The sequence below is a fragment of the Lagopus muta genome, chromosome 1 (genome assembly GCF_023343835.1).
Source record: "Lagopus muta isolate bLagMut1 chromosome 1, bLagMut1 primary, whole genome shotgun sequence".
NCBI classification, from domain to species: domain Eukaryota; kingdom Metazoa; phylum Chordata; class Aves; order Galliformes; family Phasianidae; genus Lagopus; species Lagopus muta.
Genome location: NC_064433.1, coordinates 64,300,966 through 64,319,642, shown reverse-complemented (window position 1 = coordinate 64,319,642; position 18,677 = coordinate 64,300,966). Strand labels below are relative to the sequence as shown.

Sequence of the window (18,677 nt, the reverse complement as noted above, 5' to 3'; positions counted from 1 at the left end):
TTTACTACAGCTCTGGCTTATTCAAAAATCTCAGGAGGCTGCTCCAATAATTCATTTTGAAATTCTGAACGCTGATCCATCAGACACAGAACAAAATTACAGCTCTTTACTAAAGTCAAGCAGAAAAAGAACATCTGGTGTTGAGGACATAGCTGATCAGCTGTGAGCTTTTCTACTGGGAAACTCATAAAATGAGCTACTAGAGAGTCAGGATGTGTTTCTGTAAGGAAGGAACAATAGGAAATGCTTTCCCTTATTTATTCCTTGTAACTTTCCCAAAGAGCAGCAGTTACAGCAGACATATCTTCCCCAGTACCAAAACAAAGCACAGAATAATAATAATAATAATAAAAGAATAATATAAAAATGCTTGTAAACCAATTTTGCAGTGGAAAATGAGTTCGTTTTGTTCTCAGTATTGAAGACATCTTCCAACAAGAAAGGACTGCTACACTGTGAAACTGCAAGGAAGGTCAGAGCCACCCACATCCTCTAGTAATGTTACTGTTAACATACCAGTGGAAGTAGTCTGGCTGAAGACTAGACTTCAATTAATGCTCAGAAAAAACTGAGTAAATTAACCATGCTCATTCCATAATTGGGTTCATCTCTGAAAACAGGAAAGCAAAAAAATTATGACTGTGTTCAACACTTGGGAAGGTGACAAACATCAACAGTAAGTGAAATTTAAGATGCTACTGTAACTAAACAGGACACCTGGTGTCACAACTCTCAGCTTTTAATAGCTGAAAAGAGGTGAAAATCAGTTTATTCATCATTTCAGAAGATAAAGTGCTACAAAATTTTACTTTTTAAATAACATTATTACAAGAAAGCTGTTATTGCCCATTATTACATTGGTCATCAATTTCTTTCTTAACATCCTGTCATCAGTTTTCTATACTTTTCAAACAACCTTTCAGCATTTGCACTGAAGACTTCCATGTTTGCCAAGACTTAACCTGTGTTTGGAAAATTTCATCCAGCATAGCTATTTCCAGAAGGCGAAGGGACAATTTTTTTGCTCATTATTAATTGCTAATCTTTTTAGCAATGATGCACCAGTGTGGGCTCAGAACTTTCTCAGTGTATTTTTTTGTTGCAGAGATTGGCATTAGCACGCCCAAATTTTGGCAATTTGAAGAATATGCAAATTGAAAGCCTGAAGATGACTTTAGTTTGTGTTAAAGCTCAGAATTTTAACTTCAGCTAAACTCTCTGAAAGACTCCCAGATTCTGTATGGGCTCTTAATGTAGCCACTATCAGATGCCAGTATATTTCAGCATCTGAACTGATGCATCAGATTGTTTTTTGCTGTTGTTGTTGTTACAGTTTACAAGTGAATAAGTTTGCAAGTGAAAAAGGAAAAATATACAGGGACAGACTCTCCTAACTGTTCTTTTTTGAGCTGAAAATTGTAAGCCAGAAGTCTAAGAAATAGAATCTGTTGTCAGAAAACTTATATAGCTTAAAAAATAGGTATCTGAAAACAAAGATAAAACAGTGAAAACTGTTGGACTGGAAAGATACACTCTGATTATGAGAGAAATGAAGGGTGATAAATGAGTATTTCAGGAATACGATCACCCCAAAGAGAAAACATACTGTTCCTTTGTTCCAAATGATGACAGTTCACAATCTCATCCTCCAGATCCAACTGTCAAAATCAACTTATATCTGCATCACAGAAGTAGATAAGCACTCTCCAGTCTAAGGTAATGCTTGGGAAAAAGAAGGAAGCGTATCAACTCCTCCCACTATCTCTGTTTTTAAAAATACTACATAAAATGTCATGCCTCCCAATTGTTTATTGTCTTCACGTGAAGCTTCAAGGAATCATTTCACTTGAATGTCATTTCAGACTGTCATTTGCATCTCAATTTTGATTTATTTTGCAAAATGGAGCATGGCTACAATCCTTCGAATTGCAGCCTTCCTAAACTGGGAACATCCTTTCTTGCTTACCCAATAAATAAAATATTCAATTGAAATTGAGTATCATCAGAAAGTTTCTTTTCCACACAACTGTACTGACACAACAGCATTAGGACTTGCTCTGCAACCTGAGAGTATTAACGGCAGAGGAAGGTTTTCAAAAAGATAGACAGTATTTGCAGAAATCTGTATTTAGATGCTGCTTAGCTACATAGAATATTGACATGACAAAGTGACTGAGTTTTAAGAAGAAGGTTGTCATTATCAAGCTACTAATCCACTCCTGTTATGCCACTGCCAATCATACTGGAATGGAAAAGTTGTTGGGGAAGATAATTCAGAGAGTGGTTGATGCCATTTAAAAGGTTTTTTCTTCACTCTACAAATGATGGATATGGAAGGTTGTAGGAGGTTCCCTTGCTTCATCTGTGTCTCAGCTGCTACTTAGACATGTCTTATTTTTTGTTTTCCCAGCCTCTTTCAGCTCTACATCAACAGAATATGCTATTACTTCATCACACTTCAGGTTCTTTTGAATCATTTTGGACCTTTCACTGCCACTTGCCAGCATGGAAGGATGGTCAGTGCCAGGACTTCCCCACAGCTCTTGCTTGGCCAAAGGCATGCAAGATGACTAGCATATTTCTGGAGCTGATCCTACTGAAATGAACGGCATCTCTGTTGCACTTCGGAAACATTGGCTCCTAGTCCTAAAGTACATTCTGGCAAGCCTGATTGCCTCCAGAACATCTGCGATCACCACCAGTCATCTGCTGAGCAGTGGTGGGCATACATGGGCACTCTCTTGGGTGCCAAGCTCATTTCCACCCCATTCACCTTCTGTACATTAAATACAGCAGCAGAGTAGAAAGCCTGAGGCCAAACAGAAATGGTCCCACAGCCATAACTAGTGCCTGTGGCTCCAATCCTCAATTCTGAGTGAAGCGATGTGCAATTTGAGGCAGTTTATTTCTCTGAGGGTGCCTTTTGTATTATATTGTTTATTTACTGCATTGGAAAGCAAGGTAGTATTTTATAGATTATTTCTCATCACAGCCTCAGCTTTTAGCACCTTGCCTTCTGTGCAAAAGTGATTATCCTTTCCCAGCCCCAGCTCCATTCCCACCAACTCACAACCCTCTCATAAGACCTCTTTCTCATAACAGTCTGAAGTCCACAAATTTCTTCTCTGCCATTAGAGCTGGGAAATCTACTGAATGAAAGGATAATTTAAGGTTTTGTAAACAATGAATAACAGAAAACTGCAAACATTTTCTTAAGAGGAAGTAAATTTTGACCTGTTTTCAGGTAGGGTTAGATATAAGAATCACTGTTGTGATGTATACCCACAGAAACTCTGCTTCAAAAATGTATTCTCTGATGTGGAGATGGGGAAGGGATGAACCATAAATGAAAAAGCTATAAAATCTAGGAGCACAGATTCGAATAAGATAGAGATACAATGGGAGCTTGGATCTTGGTCATTCATGCTGATGCTCCTTCAGCCCATCAAACTGACTGCTGATGTGAACTTCTTCTAAGTACACGCAATGATAGAATGATGTAGTGATACCTCCATTCTGACTTGCACTGCATACAGATGGATGTACCTGTTCTGTTGTCACTAAAACCTCCCACAAGGACTGCATGATGTTGTGATGGTGCTGCCATGGTAAGAGTGGCTCCAAGCATTTGATGCAGCCCTTCCCTTCTGGGAGACGTTTTGTGGGAAAGGAATAACTGAGCATAACCTGCTGACCACAGGTATTTGAAAGGAGAAAGAGATTATTGACTTCAGCTGACTGCAGCTCTACTGTTCATCCTTAGGCAAATATTCAGCTAAGGAATCCTACAAAAGCACACATCAACAGCTCCATGTCCTTCTTGCCCATATCAACTGCTTACCTCTTTTTCTACAAAGAAGTTAATGACTTCTGCATGGAAAGGAGGCAGGTTCCAAGAATCCCTGCTGCACTGAGGTTTTAATCCTGGTCCAAAAGATGACACGATGGTGCACCTTTCAACAGACAGGGACAGTGATCTGTCCTGGGCCTGTTTGTGAGACAACCTCAGCCACTGCTGTCCCCTGCAGAAACATCCTTATCAAGGTTAAGAAGCACAGGGGGCAAAAGTTCCCAGTGAAAAATGCTCAGAATAAAGACATCTGGCAGTGCCACATTGCTGCCAAAGCTGTGGGTACAGCTGGGAACAAGTACAGAAAACTTTTGAGAGTAAAATAAAGCACAGGAGTTCCAGCATTCTCAGAAAGATATCAGAAAGGATGCATCCATCCTCAGGGATGTGTAAAGGTTATAAGTGAGGACTGTTCAGAGCAAAAAGGCAAGATACAACAAGCAAGAAAGGCCATTAATCCTGGAAAGAAGGTCTCAATCCTGACAATGTAAAATTCTTCCATTTCTTCAAGAGAGCTTTAATCCAGCAGAATAAAATCATACATAAACAGAGTGAAAATATGATGTAACCTCATATCAAACCCTAAAAATTCCCTGCATTTGTAATTTCCACTATTACTCAAGTCAAGCTGGGACCCATTTATTTGCTGTTTAACACTTTGCATGGGTTACAGGCTATGGGATTTTCTTCTGTCTGTTGGACTAGCGGTAAGGAGCAGGATGCAGAAGTTAAATGTAAACTACCCTAGGCATAGGCATGCTGTAAACCACTGGCAGGTAAGTGGCATCACTTCCCTGGATTTACACACATCCATAAAAATATAATTTGATGACTTAAAGGTATTGAAAGCATTACCATTGTTTATACTTTTATGAGCATGCACTTCTAGCTGAAGAAATACTACTGATATATTTGTTTACCTGCACTATACATCCCTTTGAACTCAGTATCTACACACCTGTGTATAAATTATTGGGCTTCTAAATCCTGTTCCTATTTTTAAATTCAAATAAATACAGACAATCTCATTTAAATGTTATATCATAGGCTAATGTGTGAAGATTTTTTCTGTCTTAGGATATGTAGCAAAACTAACTTATACTGAAACAGTATGGTTCATGAAGTCTATGGGGAATTTTAGGCAGGAGGAAATACTCAACATCCTTACAGTAAGTATTTAACACCTCATCACCTTTGGCTCATTTGGTTACCACAGCATTTGAAATGCATATCTGTTCAGTGAACTCATTCTCAGCTGTAGCTGCAGGGAGAAAAAAATACAATCAGTCCAAAAAAAAAGATCTTCAGACATATACACTAAATAAAAACAACACTGAAAGATCTTCCCCTCAAAACCATACTAAACCTTGAAGCTTAGCAGCCTTATAAACTATTTTCCAATGCAGAGATGGTCAGGCAATCCTAACTGTTGGATGTGCAAAGAAAAAAAGAAAAACAGATTACTATATTCTTCCCTCAAATCTAAGAAAACCCAGCTCCTTCTGAAATTATTGAGAGATATACAGATAATAAAGATTCAAGCACTATGAGATACTAGAGTTTTTTTAAAACATTAGTATATAATTCATCACCATATTGCTTACATCCACCCATGCAAAACGCCCACTGGATCAGGCTCTCCCACACATAAAAATATTTAACTAGGTAAGACTTTCCTCATCAACTGAAATCATAAAACTTTAATTCAGGGTTCAAACTCAAACCCACCTTCCTCACTCTCTCATATACATAAAAAGTAAACAAATGTCTAGAAAGAAATTGCTTAGTATGCAGCCCCTGGAAACCATGGAGACTTCTGTTATGAGTCTGTGAGCTTTCATGATGAACCTCAAATTAAAAATGAAATTATGTAACACTGCCATGCCCCTCCAAAAAAGTACTGTTTATATCCATTATAACTACTCATGTTTTCTCTCTACCCCCATTTGCAACCTGCTCACTTTTGTCTTTCCTAAATGAGTGTCATTCAATTTGATGGAAAGTTTGTAGGATGAGGAATAAAAATCTCTGGATTGCGTTTTTAGGTTATATGATATGTTCAAATAGAGTACGAAGCTTCAATGCGAAGTTATGGCTTTATTTCCTTCCCTTAGGATGCTGGGGGGTTATTTATTTCTTTGTTTATTTTTCTGTGTGTATGTTAACATTGTTATAATTTCGTAATAGTAATAAAAAGAATGAAAATAAAGGTAAATCAGTTTGGAGGGTTTTTGTCATTCACTAACATAAATATATTTCATATTCTCTGAATAGAGAAATAACCTACAATGTTACTGACTGCTTACCTAACAAACTATAATGTTATTTACTCAAGGTTATTGTGGACCATAGTAAGCTAGCACATCCTTTGAAGAGCTGAGTAACAAATTGGCACCAGAAGGTAGCACTATTATTTTGCATAATAACTATTTAGCACCATCAGCCAGCTGAAGGATTTGCCTGTTTCCTTGTGGTGGTGATCGTACACAGTGAGTGCATCTTTCTGCAAGGTGTGGTTGAACAAGGAAACGCTCCTGATATGCAGAAGTCTCAATCCAGCTGTGCTGCTCAGCACAGCGGTTCAGCAGCCAAAAATCTCTATGGGACTGAAGCTGAACACCATTTTTCTCCCTTAGTGTACCTCCAAAAAATCCTTATAAGTTCAGTTCCCAGTCACAAAGAATCACAGAATTACAGTGGTCAGAAGGGACCTCAAGAGATCACCAAAGTCCAACACCCCTGCTAAAGCAGATACCCTGCAAAGGGTTGCTCAGTTAGGTGTCCAGATGGGTACTGAGTATCTCCATAGAAGAAGACTCCACAACCTCTCCGTGTGCCCTGTTTCAGTGCTCCATCACCCTTACCATAAAGATGTGCTTCTGCATGCTTGTATGGCACTTCCCATTTTAGTTTGCATTTTAGGCCACTGCTCCTTGTCCTACCACTACACACCACTAAGAAGAACCTGGTTGCATCTATTTGCCTTCCACTTTACTGAAGATATTTATAAACATTTATCAGATCTCCTCTCAGTCTTCTTTTCCTGAGGCTGATCAGACCCAGGTTACTCAGCCTTTCCTATACAGGAGATGCTCCAGGCCTTAATCACCTTTGTCGCCTTCTGCTGGACTCCTTCCAGGAGATCCCTGTCTTTTTGAACTGGGGAGCCCAGAACTGGACGTGCTACACTAAATGTGGCCTCACCAGGTCAGAGTAGAGGTCAGCTCCATCTACATGTTTCACTTACTGAATCTTGCTTTTCCCCAAGTGGTAGATGGGCCAGGAAAATTTTCTCTTCTCTTTTAAACCCATCCAGAGACATTCAGGGGCTTGTGATGAAAAGGATACGCAGCTCAGCAAAGTCAAGTACACACCTCACACCTACATAAGGATCATCTATTTCTTCCAGATACTTCATACCTAACATAATTGGAGTGATTTAAAGGAAATACTGGAAAAATGAAGTGATTAACAATCAAAATACAACAGGCATCCCTTGATAGCAAAGTATTTGATCATAATAAACCAAGGATCTGCATTGATGTCAGAGGAAGAAGGAAGTCAAGAGACAGCTTTCCTCTGAAAGTACACTATATCCCTATGTCTTCCTAACAGAAATGACAAATGAGACATTCATAATACTGCATTTATTTTCCCTTCTTTTACCAGGATATTTATGAATGCCTGACTGAGCTGGCTCAATATTTTCAGTTAGCAGAAAATCTGATTCCTTTGAAACTTAGTATTTCAGCTAGGTTAAATGATTGCTAGGAATCAGAAGAGTAACCTAGGTATCTGTTCAGCAAAAAATAAATAAATAAATAGTTTCTGAAACAGAGCTTTTTTTATTTTTATCATTCAAAGCTGTAGCAAATTGATATGGTTACAGATTTAAATTAGGCGAAGTCACATGTGAAACATTTATGTATATATTAAAATGGGAAAACCTATGAGAGAATATGGTAAATTATTATTCATCTGAAGCCTTTAAAATAAGAAAAGGCATATTCTTATTTAAACAGAAAACATAGGAAGGAGGTGACAGCATGATATTTTTTTGACTATTACTATGCCAGAGATCTTCAGATGTTCACAGCAGTTCAATTTGGTTTCAAAATCTACAGCCCTATAAAACATGGCATGGAACCTCCCCTCCTTGCCCTCTCTCAACAAAATGAGCATAAGAGAATCCTTCTGAAAAACTGAGAAGTGTTTCTGCTTTCCATCCTTGTTTCCAATGAAAAAAATTCTCCCAAATTGCTGCTTTCCCATCAGTAACAGCATCCAAAGACACACTTCATAGTCAACCGCTCTATGAAGAGAAAAGCTGGCTTGGGGCATGTAATAAGCCACTTCCTCCATTGTCCTTTAGATATTATTCCTAGAATTATTTCTTTTAGTGCCTTTACATGCCAATTAATGGAAAAGAAAAGAAAAAAGAAAAAATAAAAAAGAAAAAAGAAAAAAGAAAAAAGAAAAAAGAAAAAAGAAAAAAGAAAAAAGAAAAAAGAAAAAAGAAAAAAGAAAAAAAAAAGAAAATCCAACCCACAGAACTCCACAGTACTTGATGCAAGAGCAGGTTAAGTACTAATCCTACTCCCATTTATGATATATTAGGCTTACCTATGGTGATGATGCCTGCTCCAAACAGCATCCCACAGTTTTTACATTACATCTGGTCTGTGTCATTTACATTTGTTGTATTCCAATCCTTGTTAACATACTTGAAATGATGCATCAACCAAGATGATGCTGGAAAAGCTGAGGTTCTGCTAGTGCATGACATCCACTTGTAACCAAGGATTTCACACACACATACAGACATGTATGTGAGATTAGAAATGCAACAAAGATATGCACCAAGAAACCACCAGGAGTAGATTACACAATTCCTTAGCTGATTTGTTTAAAATACTTGCAATTCACACCTTCCTTTTAATTAAACCTTAAACAAACATTTAATTTGGGAACAGGACATTCTGTTGGTTACTTAAGCCTGCATTAATGAGCTGCAATGGCACCTCCACATTCACAAGCACATGCTCTCGTAAAATTGGCTTTGCCTGCATTTTTGTGCTATTCATCATGGAATCAACAGGCAAAAATCAGCCGGATCTCACTGTATTTGGACAACCCTAAGCACCACAACTAAATCACTGCAGGTCTGTTTGCAGTGGCATTGCAAGGGAGCACAGTGACACAATAGATTCACCAGAACACAGTACCTGGTCAGTAGCGGGAATCGACTCCCATCTACGCTTCAGCAAGTACAGAGATTTCCGGCTCATGGTTTTGAATCTGCTCTAGAGGCTTTTCACACTCAAGAAAAAGGCTTCTTCCGAAACAGTGCTGAGAACCTTATTTCTGACTCCTCTGCTTCATGGCTGTAGACGGCAGAGCTCCCCGACGTACAGAAGTTTTGAAAGCTGCAGGGTTCAGACCGGTTTTTCCCAAGCTTCCTCCGTTTCTTTAAAGCATCTGTCTCCTTATAGTGCCATGACAAAGGGAATCAGGCGAGATAGTGAAAAGCCTAGCTTTCACTGACGAATTACCTCGCAGAAGCATGAAGTAGGTAGACAACACCAGACGCACTCAATCTGAAAATAGCTGTTGCTTAGGAACTGGAGGGGTAAAACGCAGCACCTCAGATATATAATTGAGAGCTTTTTATATTTAAAGAGAATTAAAAACACTGGACCTTACTGTTTCTCTCCTGATCACCATCCCTTTATGATGCTGGAAGAACGATCACTCGATTCCACTGAATCCTGGGGCTACGCCTACATCTTCAGCAAGCCAAACAAGGCTTGATGACAGAGCAGCAAACAACTCCCATGCATTCAAGGTCCTTGAAAATGGCTGCAGAAAGTGTATTGTGGATGCCACTTGAAGTACCATTGAATAATTAAAATACAGTTTGCCTAATTGCCAAGAACTGATTCTAGTAGTCACATTTTCTTTTTACATGTTCTGACATTAGAAATAAACATGGATATTTTCCCCTTGCACAAGTTAGATGATGTGTTTTATATACAGAAAGACTTCCTTAGGTGAGGTAAAAATTCCTAAGCATTTAGGAATTTTTCAAATTTGGAATTCTAGTTCTGAAGTTTTAGTTGTGGATCTCAATCAGTCTTAATCTTAAAATTCAAGCATGCAACATAATAAAATCCACTTTGCACTTTCTGCATGATATCACATCTAGAGAATAAGTTTTTCACAGGAAGAATTAACAGCAGGAAGTCTTATTTCTAGAGATCAAAAAATGAAGGAATAAATGAAGAGGTATGTACTGCCATTTACTCTTTTTAAATCAACATGCAATTCACACTAGTAGTTTTAAAGAAAAGTTATTTTAACTGAAAACACGTGCTTACAACTATACAAGGGCTGCTCTGAAAGTAACGCCTCCTATTTTACTATATTGGCTCATAATGTCAGAGGCGGATGTAGTAGAGGTTGAACCTTCCAACCAATATCCTGTGGCACCTTGTTGCTGTGTGACAGATGACAGCAGAGAGGCAGTCTGACAAAATACTGTCTGACACGGAAATGCATGTGAAGCAAAGGTGTGACACTGAATTCTACCATACAGGAAAAATGCAAGCCAGTGACATTCATCAACGCTTCCTGAATGTTCATGGAGACCAAACAGTGGATGTGAGCACAGTGAGGTGGTAGGTGATGTGTTTTGAACCAATACGAGGCTGAAGATGACAATTTCCTAGATCAGAGTATTAATCAGTAACCACTACTAGCTGGAGTCAAAAGGGCAGTCCATGGAGAGGCAACATGGGAATTCCCCATCAAAGAAAAAGTTCAAGACATAGTCCTTGGTGGGTAAAGTGATGTTCCCTGTCTTCTAGGTTAGGAAAGGGTTGATCATTCTGGATTTCCTGGAAACCTTACCAAACCGTCAGCTCTGACACTGATTAAACCCAAGGCTCAAACTTTCAGTCAGGAAAGAAGAAGACAATCTTTCTCTTGCAACATGATAACACCAGGCCCCACACCAGCTTGAAGACCATGAAGCACACTGCCAATCTTGGCTGGACTGTCCTACCACACCCACTGAACAGTCTGGATTTGGTGCCTTCTGCCTTCTGTCTGTTGGGGCTAGTGAAAAATGGACTGTGTGAGCCACATTTTCCTAGCAATGATACTGTCACAGAAGCTGTGAAACAGTGGATCACTTCTGCTGGTGCAGATTTTTATGAGCGTGACACGAAGGCTCTTGTTCATCACTGGCAAAAAATGCATAGCTAATGGTGGTGACTATGTTGGAAAATTGCATTTTGTAGCTGAGAACTTGCTCTACCAAATAGTGCTATTGTGTTCTTTCTAACTGTTTCCATGGAAATAAATACGACGCATTATTTTCAGAGTGATCTCTGTACTTATGTGTGCAATCTCTAATGGACTCAGCGAGGCACTGGTGTGGAAGTCAGGAGCAAGTTACTTTTTTACTTGTTCCATACATTCTACTGAATAACAGATGCTTATGAGGAGACAAACTCCTGCAAATAGAAATTCCTAAAGGATTAAGACTGACATCCAGTGCTACCTGTAACTCTTTCAGTTTGCTACAAGCAGAAAAATAAACATATTTTCGAAATGGTTCATTAAGAACTATGACATGCACTAGAATATTTTCCTTTTATATTTCAAATATAAACCATAGAAAATCTACTAGTTCTAAAACAAATCATGACAGGATTAGAGTTCTACTTAATGAGTCTAGGTAGAATAATCTGATGAGTTTATATGTGAATTTTAATTTTACATAGTAGTTCCAGTAGTTCCACTTGCTTTCAAGTGACATTGCTAACACACACACAGGTGGCTTCCTAAGATCTGTCTTCCCACTTTCCTCATAAGATTTAAAGGATGACTGAAGACCAAGAGAATCCACACCCCCTTTCTTCTCCTGTTGTTACTTGCCCAGTCACTGGCCAATAAACACCTCTCGGTTTCCAAGTCCCATTTTTCTGCTGGAGGAAAGAACCTCAGACCTAGGGAAACCCCACAAGCAGTGACAGGACAGTTCCCACACGCAATTTCCAGTCCATCTCGAAAGAAAATTACTCACCTTATTTTTTAAACAGGACCTTGTTAAACAAAGGATAAGTTTACTAAGGATAGAAATTGGGAACAATGCAACTGAATCACAAAAGGATTAAACCTCCTATCTTTTATATTGTATGTAAAAATTGTCCTCAACTTTTTCTTGCCTTCAAAGAAATTATGTTTAACATTTGCTATCATAAGACAGTTTTCATAGTCCTATAAGTAAGTCTGAAGCTATAGTACAATGAAATAAACCTCTTTTTGCTCCACTACTGAAAATCTTCTCATTATTTCCTGTGACAGAGTATTATGACACCACATGCTGCTTAGAGAGCTTGGATCCTTTTTTTTTCCCCTCGTCTTATTCAAGATCCCGTAACATTTCTGTGGCATATACTGATTGACAGATTTACAACATTCTTCCAAGATTTATAATACTTTGTAGAAGTTTGGAAAGCACCCACACATGGAAAAAATGAAATAAAAGAGTACTGAGAAATAACTTGATCAAAACTATGTACTTAAAGATGAATACCTACACAGATTTTCAGAGCACCATAGAATCATAGAATGGCTTGGATAGGAAAGGACCTACCTCAAAGATCATATAGTTTCAATCTCCATGCCAAAAACAGAGCTGTCAACCACTAAACCAGGCATTAGATCAGACTGCCCATAGCCCCATCCAACCTGGGCTTGAACACCTCCTGGGACAGGGCAATCACAACCTCTCTGGACAACCTTTTCCAACACCTCACCACCCTTTCAGTGAAAAATTCACTCCCTAATCTAAATCTCCCCTCTTTGAGTTTAAACCGTCCTACCACTATCTACCTGTGTAAAAAGTTTATTTTCCTCCTCCAGTTTTCTTCAGTTTTGAAGGAACACACTTTCAGGGGTTACCATGACATAACAGTTTTGAAAAGTTCTCAAACAACTGGATAGAATTTTCTGAAATTTCTATCTTTCCATCACAAACTAGCTTGCTGTTACGAGAAAAATCAGCTCTTAATCCACCTTATACTGTATAATGAAATGCTAAACATCCTGCAAATTTCAAGATGGATTTGAAGAAAGATGTGAGGCAGAAGACTAAAAATCTTAGGGAAAAAATGTAGAATTCTACAATCACAAGGGCAAGAAAGTAAAAGGATGATTTAGTAAAAGAGCTCTGCACTGGAAACAGCAAACTGTGTATATTAACAAGACATGTAGCAGCTTTCAGATTCATATACAATATTTTGTCAATAAAAAGGCTGCTTCTCCAGTGATTTTTGCAAGGGAGAAGATGAAGGATACTCCAAGAACTACCCTACTGAAATTAAGGCTGCAAATAGCCAGGTAGCTTCATAGCAGCAGGGCTTGTTTATTATCTATTTAGACTTAGATGTTCACAAATCTTTCATCTGAAAAGCAGATCTAAAATACAGAAGCCCTAATAGCGTATGTATATAATTTCAGTACCAGACGGGAGATATTGTTTTTCCCAAGCATGAAAATTCATGAGCATCGTATTAGTAGCAGTATCTCCCTTGCAGTAATTCTAATTCTACAGATAATTGTAAAGAGTTTCAGCGTGATGCTATTAACCGTAATAGCATAACTTCCTTTCAGCGATGAGTCAACAGCAAACCAGCAGCTACGCATAGTTTCCCCCCACCTCCCTGTACAGTTCTAACACCAGTAATCCCTTTATTATTGAAGAAGATGAGAAAGCCATCCAAGTTTTACAAGTTTGTCAGGATTTTTTGAAAGAACACACTTTATTTGAAATTGCATTCCTTTGTGTTGCTATTTTGATGAATATAGTAGGGTAAGAAATGCTTTTTCAGCACATGTGATACATCTTTCTGATACTAAAATAAACTTCTTTCTGCTGTAATACTCAGCTCTGCTTGATTCAACTGCTTGGATTAGAGCTCAGAAATTGCAGTAGAGAAAGCTATGACAGTTTCATACTTTTTTTCTACTGATTCAATCTTTCACATATTAATAAAATGAACAATTTTGTCAATCTTAGAAAACCTGCTTGAATACCTCAGACTTACAAAAAGAAATACACAATATAAAGTAACTGACCTGTGATCCTCTGGGTCCTCGTTTGTGATCCCATTCAGAATGTCCCATGAGCTAAAAATAAATCACAAAGAAAAGCACAGGTAAGTGATAAATTGCACCAATTTACTTTGAAACATTCACGCTTTGATGTTCATCAAAAATTTCCTTTGAGAGGGAAAAAAAAAATCTTTTATGATTTAATTCACACCGCTTTTAGCTTCATGATGAGAGTGAGAAGTCTTCGGAGGTGTCACTGTAAGTTTGTACCTGTACGGTCAAATCACATCGAGCATCACCATGAGCACGACACTGCTCGTGCCAATAAAATTTCCACTGTCAGATTCAGTGTTTGCCAAATGTTTGCAGTAGAACTGGCAAAAGGAGAGCTGACATTTCAATGAGATCACCAAATCCAGTGGACTCTTTGTTAAGTCGCAGTGTATTTTTTTTATACCAGGCATGAAAATCAGTGACAGCTTTAATTTTGTTTCACCACTGAATTATTCTAGAACTTCTCAAGGTAATAAATGAGTAGAGGTACATCCTCAAAAGGAAAGTTGGGAGTCACTGCATAACAGGAAAGTAAAGACAGGGTATAGAGATGATGATTCTTGTGGAAATTACGAAGACGTGATGGTAGTACGTGGCTCTCGAGTTAAAGAGAAGAGAAGCATTAATTACAGCCCAACTTAAGCTCTCAAATCCTCTGCAAAGTACTTCAGCAGGCTGTGTTGTGAAAAGCATTCAGGTGTCGAACTGTGTAAGATGGACCCCAGCAGAAAAAAGTCTTCATCTTTTTCTATTACACTTCATAATATACTTCATACACCTTTATACAATTCATAATGATGTAAGGGGAAATTTTTTACTAAGAAGTGAGGTGCTGGAACAGGTTGCCCGGTGAGGCTGTAGATGCTCCATCCCGGCAGGTGTTCAAGGCTAGGTTGGATGGGGCCCTGGGCAATCTGATTTAGCACTACCACCTGGCAGCCATGCCCATGGCAGGGGGTTGGGACTCGATGATCCTTGAGGTTCCTTCCAATCCAACCCATTCTATGATCTTATGATAACAGTAAAATAATACAGACACTCACTCTCTTTCTCTAATCAGCATACAGTTTGTATACATTTGTTCTTTCCACAGGAATGATGAGGGAACAGAAAAGAGGAGAGAAGATATGCAATAGGCTTCATTACTTCTATATGTACCTGCAGGTTACGTGCAAACGTGAACTACTGACACCAAAGCTATTCTCAAGCCTGACAAAAAACCTAGGAAGGCCCCAGCGAGTGACCAGGCACAGTGTGGTGCTGCCCATGCTGTCCAGCATAGAGGTCATACTTCTCAGTGTTCTGCCAACACACGTGCCATCCCAGGAGCTCAACTGTTCCTCAGTTGCCTAGGGATATCTTCTGGGTAAGCTTTGCTTTACCCAGAAAAGCACAGATTAATGCAAATATTAAAATACAGTGATGACAACAGGAGGGTTAATATGACACTCGGTGACTTACAGTTGTAAGCATTTTCTTATTGCTTTCCCCTCCCCCAGAATTCCTTCATAAAGGAAATGACTTCTTCCACATTAGAGGTAAGCAAAGAGATTTACAACCTATGCTTATTGCAAAACATTCATCCTAAGACAAAAGAGACTAAAAATACTTTTGAAAAAAGACGAAAGGCAGAGACATCTCATATGAAATCTCTATCTTCTCCATCAACTGTTTTTAGCCACCTTCTTTTCTGTAACTTACTACATATAACTGCCCACTCCCATAATTTGAGATAAACTAGACACATAGGTAAGTATCAAAGATCAGAAGTTTCATGCTGTAAAAAAACCCAAACTAATACAGCCTTATGACTAACCTTGTTTTAATGCAATTGTTTTCCTTTCTCATATTCTGTTGGTGGAAATACTGGCTGTGTCAGGTTTCCTGACAGTTTCTCCATACTATAGTGTTTGCTCATCTCTGTATTAAACAGAGCTTTGATGTTTATGAAAGCTGGCTTCTTGGTAAATGATCAGTATGGAAAAGATACAAGAGATGTATTCAATAAAGGCTATGTGCCTCACAGAATTTCTGCTCAGACCCTCATACCTATGCTGCCTCTCTGTCTCCTGCACATCTGTACCAACATCTCTTCCGTTTCAGCTCCTCAGCCCCCACACCTTCAGGGGAAGTGGTATCCACCTTTTTTATTTGCTTGGCTGAAGAAAAAGTAATTTGGCATGAAGCTGACCACCTGCTACTTCCAGTATGATAAAGGATATCTTTACCAATAATGTTTAACAATGAACTTAACACAAAATAGATGCCATTTCACAGTTAAGAAAAAAGACAAAATGCTACAGGTCTGACTGTGGTTGTTGTGGTTCTCTTACAGATGCCTGGAAGCACGTATCACACCCTCAAAAAACAACTCAGCATGAGATCCCACTGCAAGGGTATTTATGCTCCTATCCTCACCAAGTCCACAGTCTATTGAAGAGCAAATGATGGCCTAACTTAACACCATGAAGATTAAGAAACACAGTTAAGTGTCAAGATCAGTTATGATTTCCATTGGAGGAGCTGGTAAGGTGGCTGCTGGTCCGGTAAGGCCCAGGGAGCCAGGCTAATGTGCGGCAGAGGTGGTTACCTGTGACTACCACCAATCCTCAAGCTCACATCCAGACCTCTGCAACATGCAGTGACTTCAAGCACAACTTGTTCACCCCGTTCCTCAGTCACAGTCTGATACTTCACATTTCGGACAGCTCCTGGAGCAATCTCCTGCAATTCCTTGACCTCACTACACCCATGTTGTGCCTTGATGCTTCTGTGTCTTTCAAGGGCCTTTTGGTCAGGTCAAATAAGGCAGCTAAGATGATAGTCCATTGCCTCTAACAACTATTCCTTTCTCTACTTTTCAGCATTTAGCTACCAAAATCACTTACTGAAGAGAGGACAAAGTCACCAACGGGGTGACCAGTGATAAATGTATTGGGACCAGTAGAGCAACCCCTTGCTTATTTTGGCAATGAATCTGGTACTGTTTTATTAGCAAACTGCTACATCCATGAATCCATATTTCATTTAATTTCTCCACAAATGTGTCTTCATGGAATCAGATGTATTTGTATTTTTTGCTGATAGATCAATTGCCCCTAGTGTAAAAGAATTGCTACATCGTCGTTCTCTCTTTAAATGTCACGTACTAAGCCAGTAACTTCTACTGAATTATCCTCTGGTTGTTACCAGCTAAAATGAGGAACATAAAGAAGGAAAAGAGGAGTTCTGGCCTACTATGAGCTCTTGTCAACTCTAAACAGTTCTTAAGCATAGTAATAAAATATATGACTCTATAAAGTCAACATTTTTCCTCTGATTTTTGTAATCTACCAAAATTTGCTTGGCTTTAAAATACATTTCTTCCTCACACTCTAGAAAACAGTTTTCAAGTCATGCTAGAATGTTCTTGGCATATTTGCAATGGTTCACAGTAACCAAGGAGTGAAAGAATTAAAAAAAATATAGAGAACATTACACTTAACAGAATGGCTTCAATTTTTTAGACAGAAAACAAACATAAAACTATTGTAACAAAATCTCTGTCAAGTCAACCTACAACAACCTACAGAGGTACAATTGCATAGGTATGACACCCTTTAGCTCAGTACGCCACACTGCGCTAAATGAACTGTATGGGTTGGAAGGGACCTCTGGAAAGCCAGTTAAACTCTGCTGCTAAAGCAGGTTCCCTTGAGTGGATGACAAAGGAATGCATCCAGACAGGTTTTCAGTATCTCCAGAGAAAGGGGCTCCATGATCTCTCTGGCCAGTCTGTTTCAGTGCTCTGTTACTTTCAAAATACCCTCACGTTCAGATAAAACTTCCTATGCTCCAGTTTCTGCCCATTGCCCCTGTTTTTGCTTCTGGGCACCACTGAAAAGAGCCTGGCATCATCCACTTAACTCCCCCTCATTAGATATTTATAAGCATTGATAGACCCCCTCTCAGCCTTCTCTTCTCCAGTCTGAACAGTCCCAGGTTTCTCAGCCCTTCCTCAGAAGGGAGATACTCCACATCCCTCATCATCATTGTTGCCCTTTGGCCCCTCTCCAGAAGTTCCTTGTCGTTCCTGAACAAAGGAGCCCAGAACTGGACACAGAACTCCAGATGTGGCCTTACCAAGACAGAGTGGTGGAGTGTCACCTCCCTCAATGCTCTTTTTAACACACCACAGGATACCACTGGCCTTCTTGGCCACAAGAGCACACTGTCAGCTCATGGCCAACCTGTTATCAACCAGAATGTCCAGTTTCTTCTCTGCAAAGCTCTTTTCCAGCTCCTTTCCTAAATCTGTACTTATGCATGCAGTTATTCCTCTCCAGGTTCAGACCCTATTTGCCCTTGCTGAATTTCATCAGGTCTCCGCCCAACTCTACAGCCTGTCCAGGTCTTGATGAATGGCAGCACAGCCTTCTAGTTTGTTAGCCATAATGACAACAGTCAGAAACAGAGAGAACACACATAAACTACCTGAGTCAGAGTCAATCTTCTGAAACCAGAATATGAGCGGAAAAAAAGTATTTAATTGGTGTGTGCAAGTAAACAGAGAGGCAGACATAAAAGCACATTTGGAAGTAGAAGGATTTATGTTTATCACTAACAGAAGGGTTTGTTCCAGACCCTCCAATTTCCTCACCAAACTACTAGG

The 18,677-nt window shown here is 39.1% G+C and overlaps 1 protein-coding gene across 3 annotated transcripts in view; it reads right to left on the bottom strand.

Annotated features, from left to right (window-relative positions):
- The window catches only part of PDE3A (phosphodiesterase 3A), a 242,932-nt gene that overhangs the window by 76,354 nt on the left and 147,901 nt on the right, over nt 1-18,677 (bottom strand). For 2 of the 3 annotated variants that reach the window (XM_048933942.1, XM_048933944.1), the window contains exon 2: nt 13,997-14,047. In XM_048933942.1, coding sequence (XP_048789899.1) covers nt 13,997-14,047 — 51 coding nt within the window. Of the gene's footprint in view, nt 1-9,075; nt 9,667-13,996; nt 14,048-18,677 lie in introns of those variants that run through there. The other variant, XM_048933943.1, reaches the window with a different exon arrangement.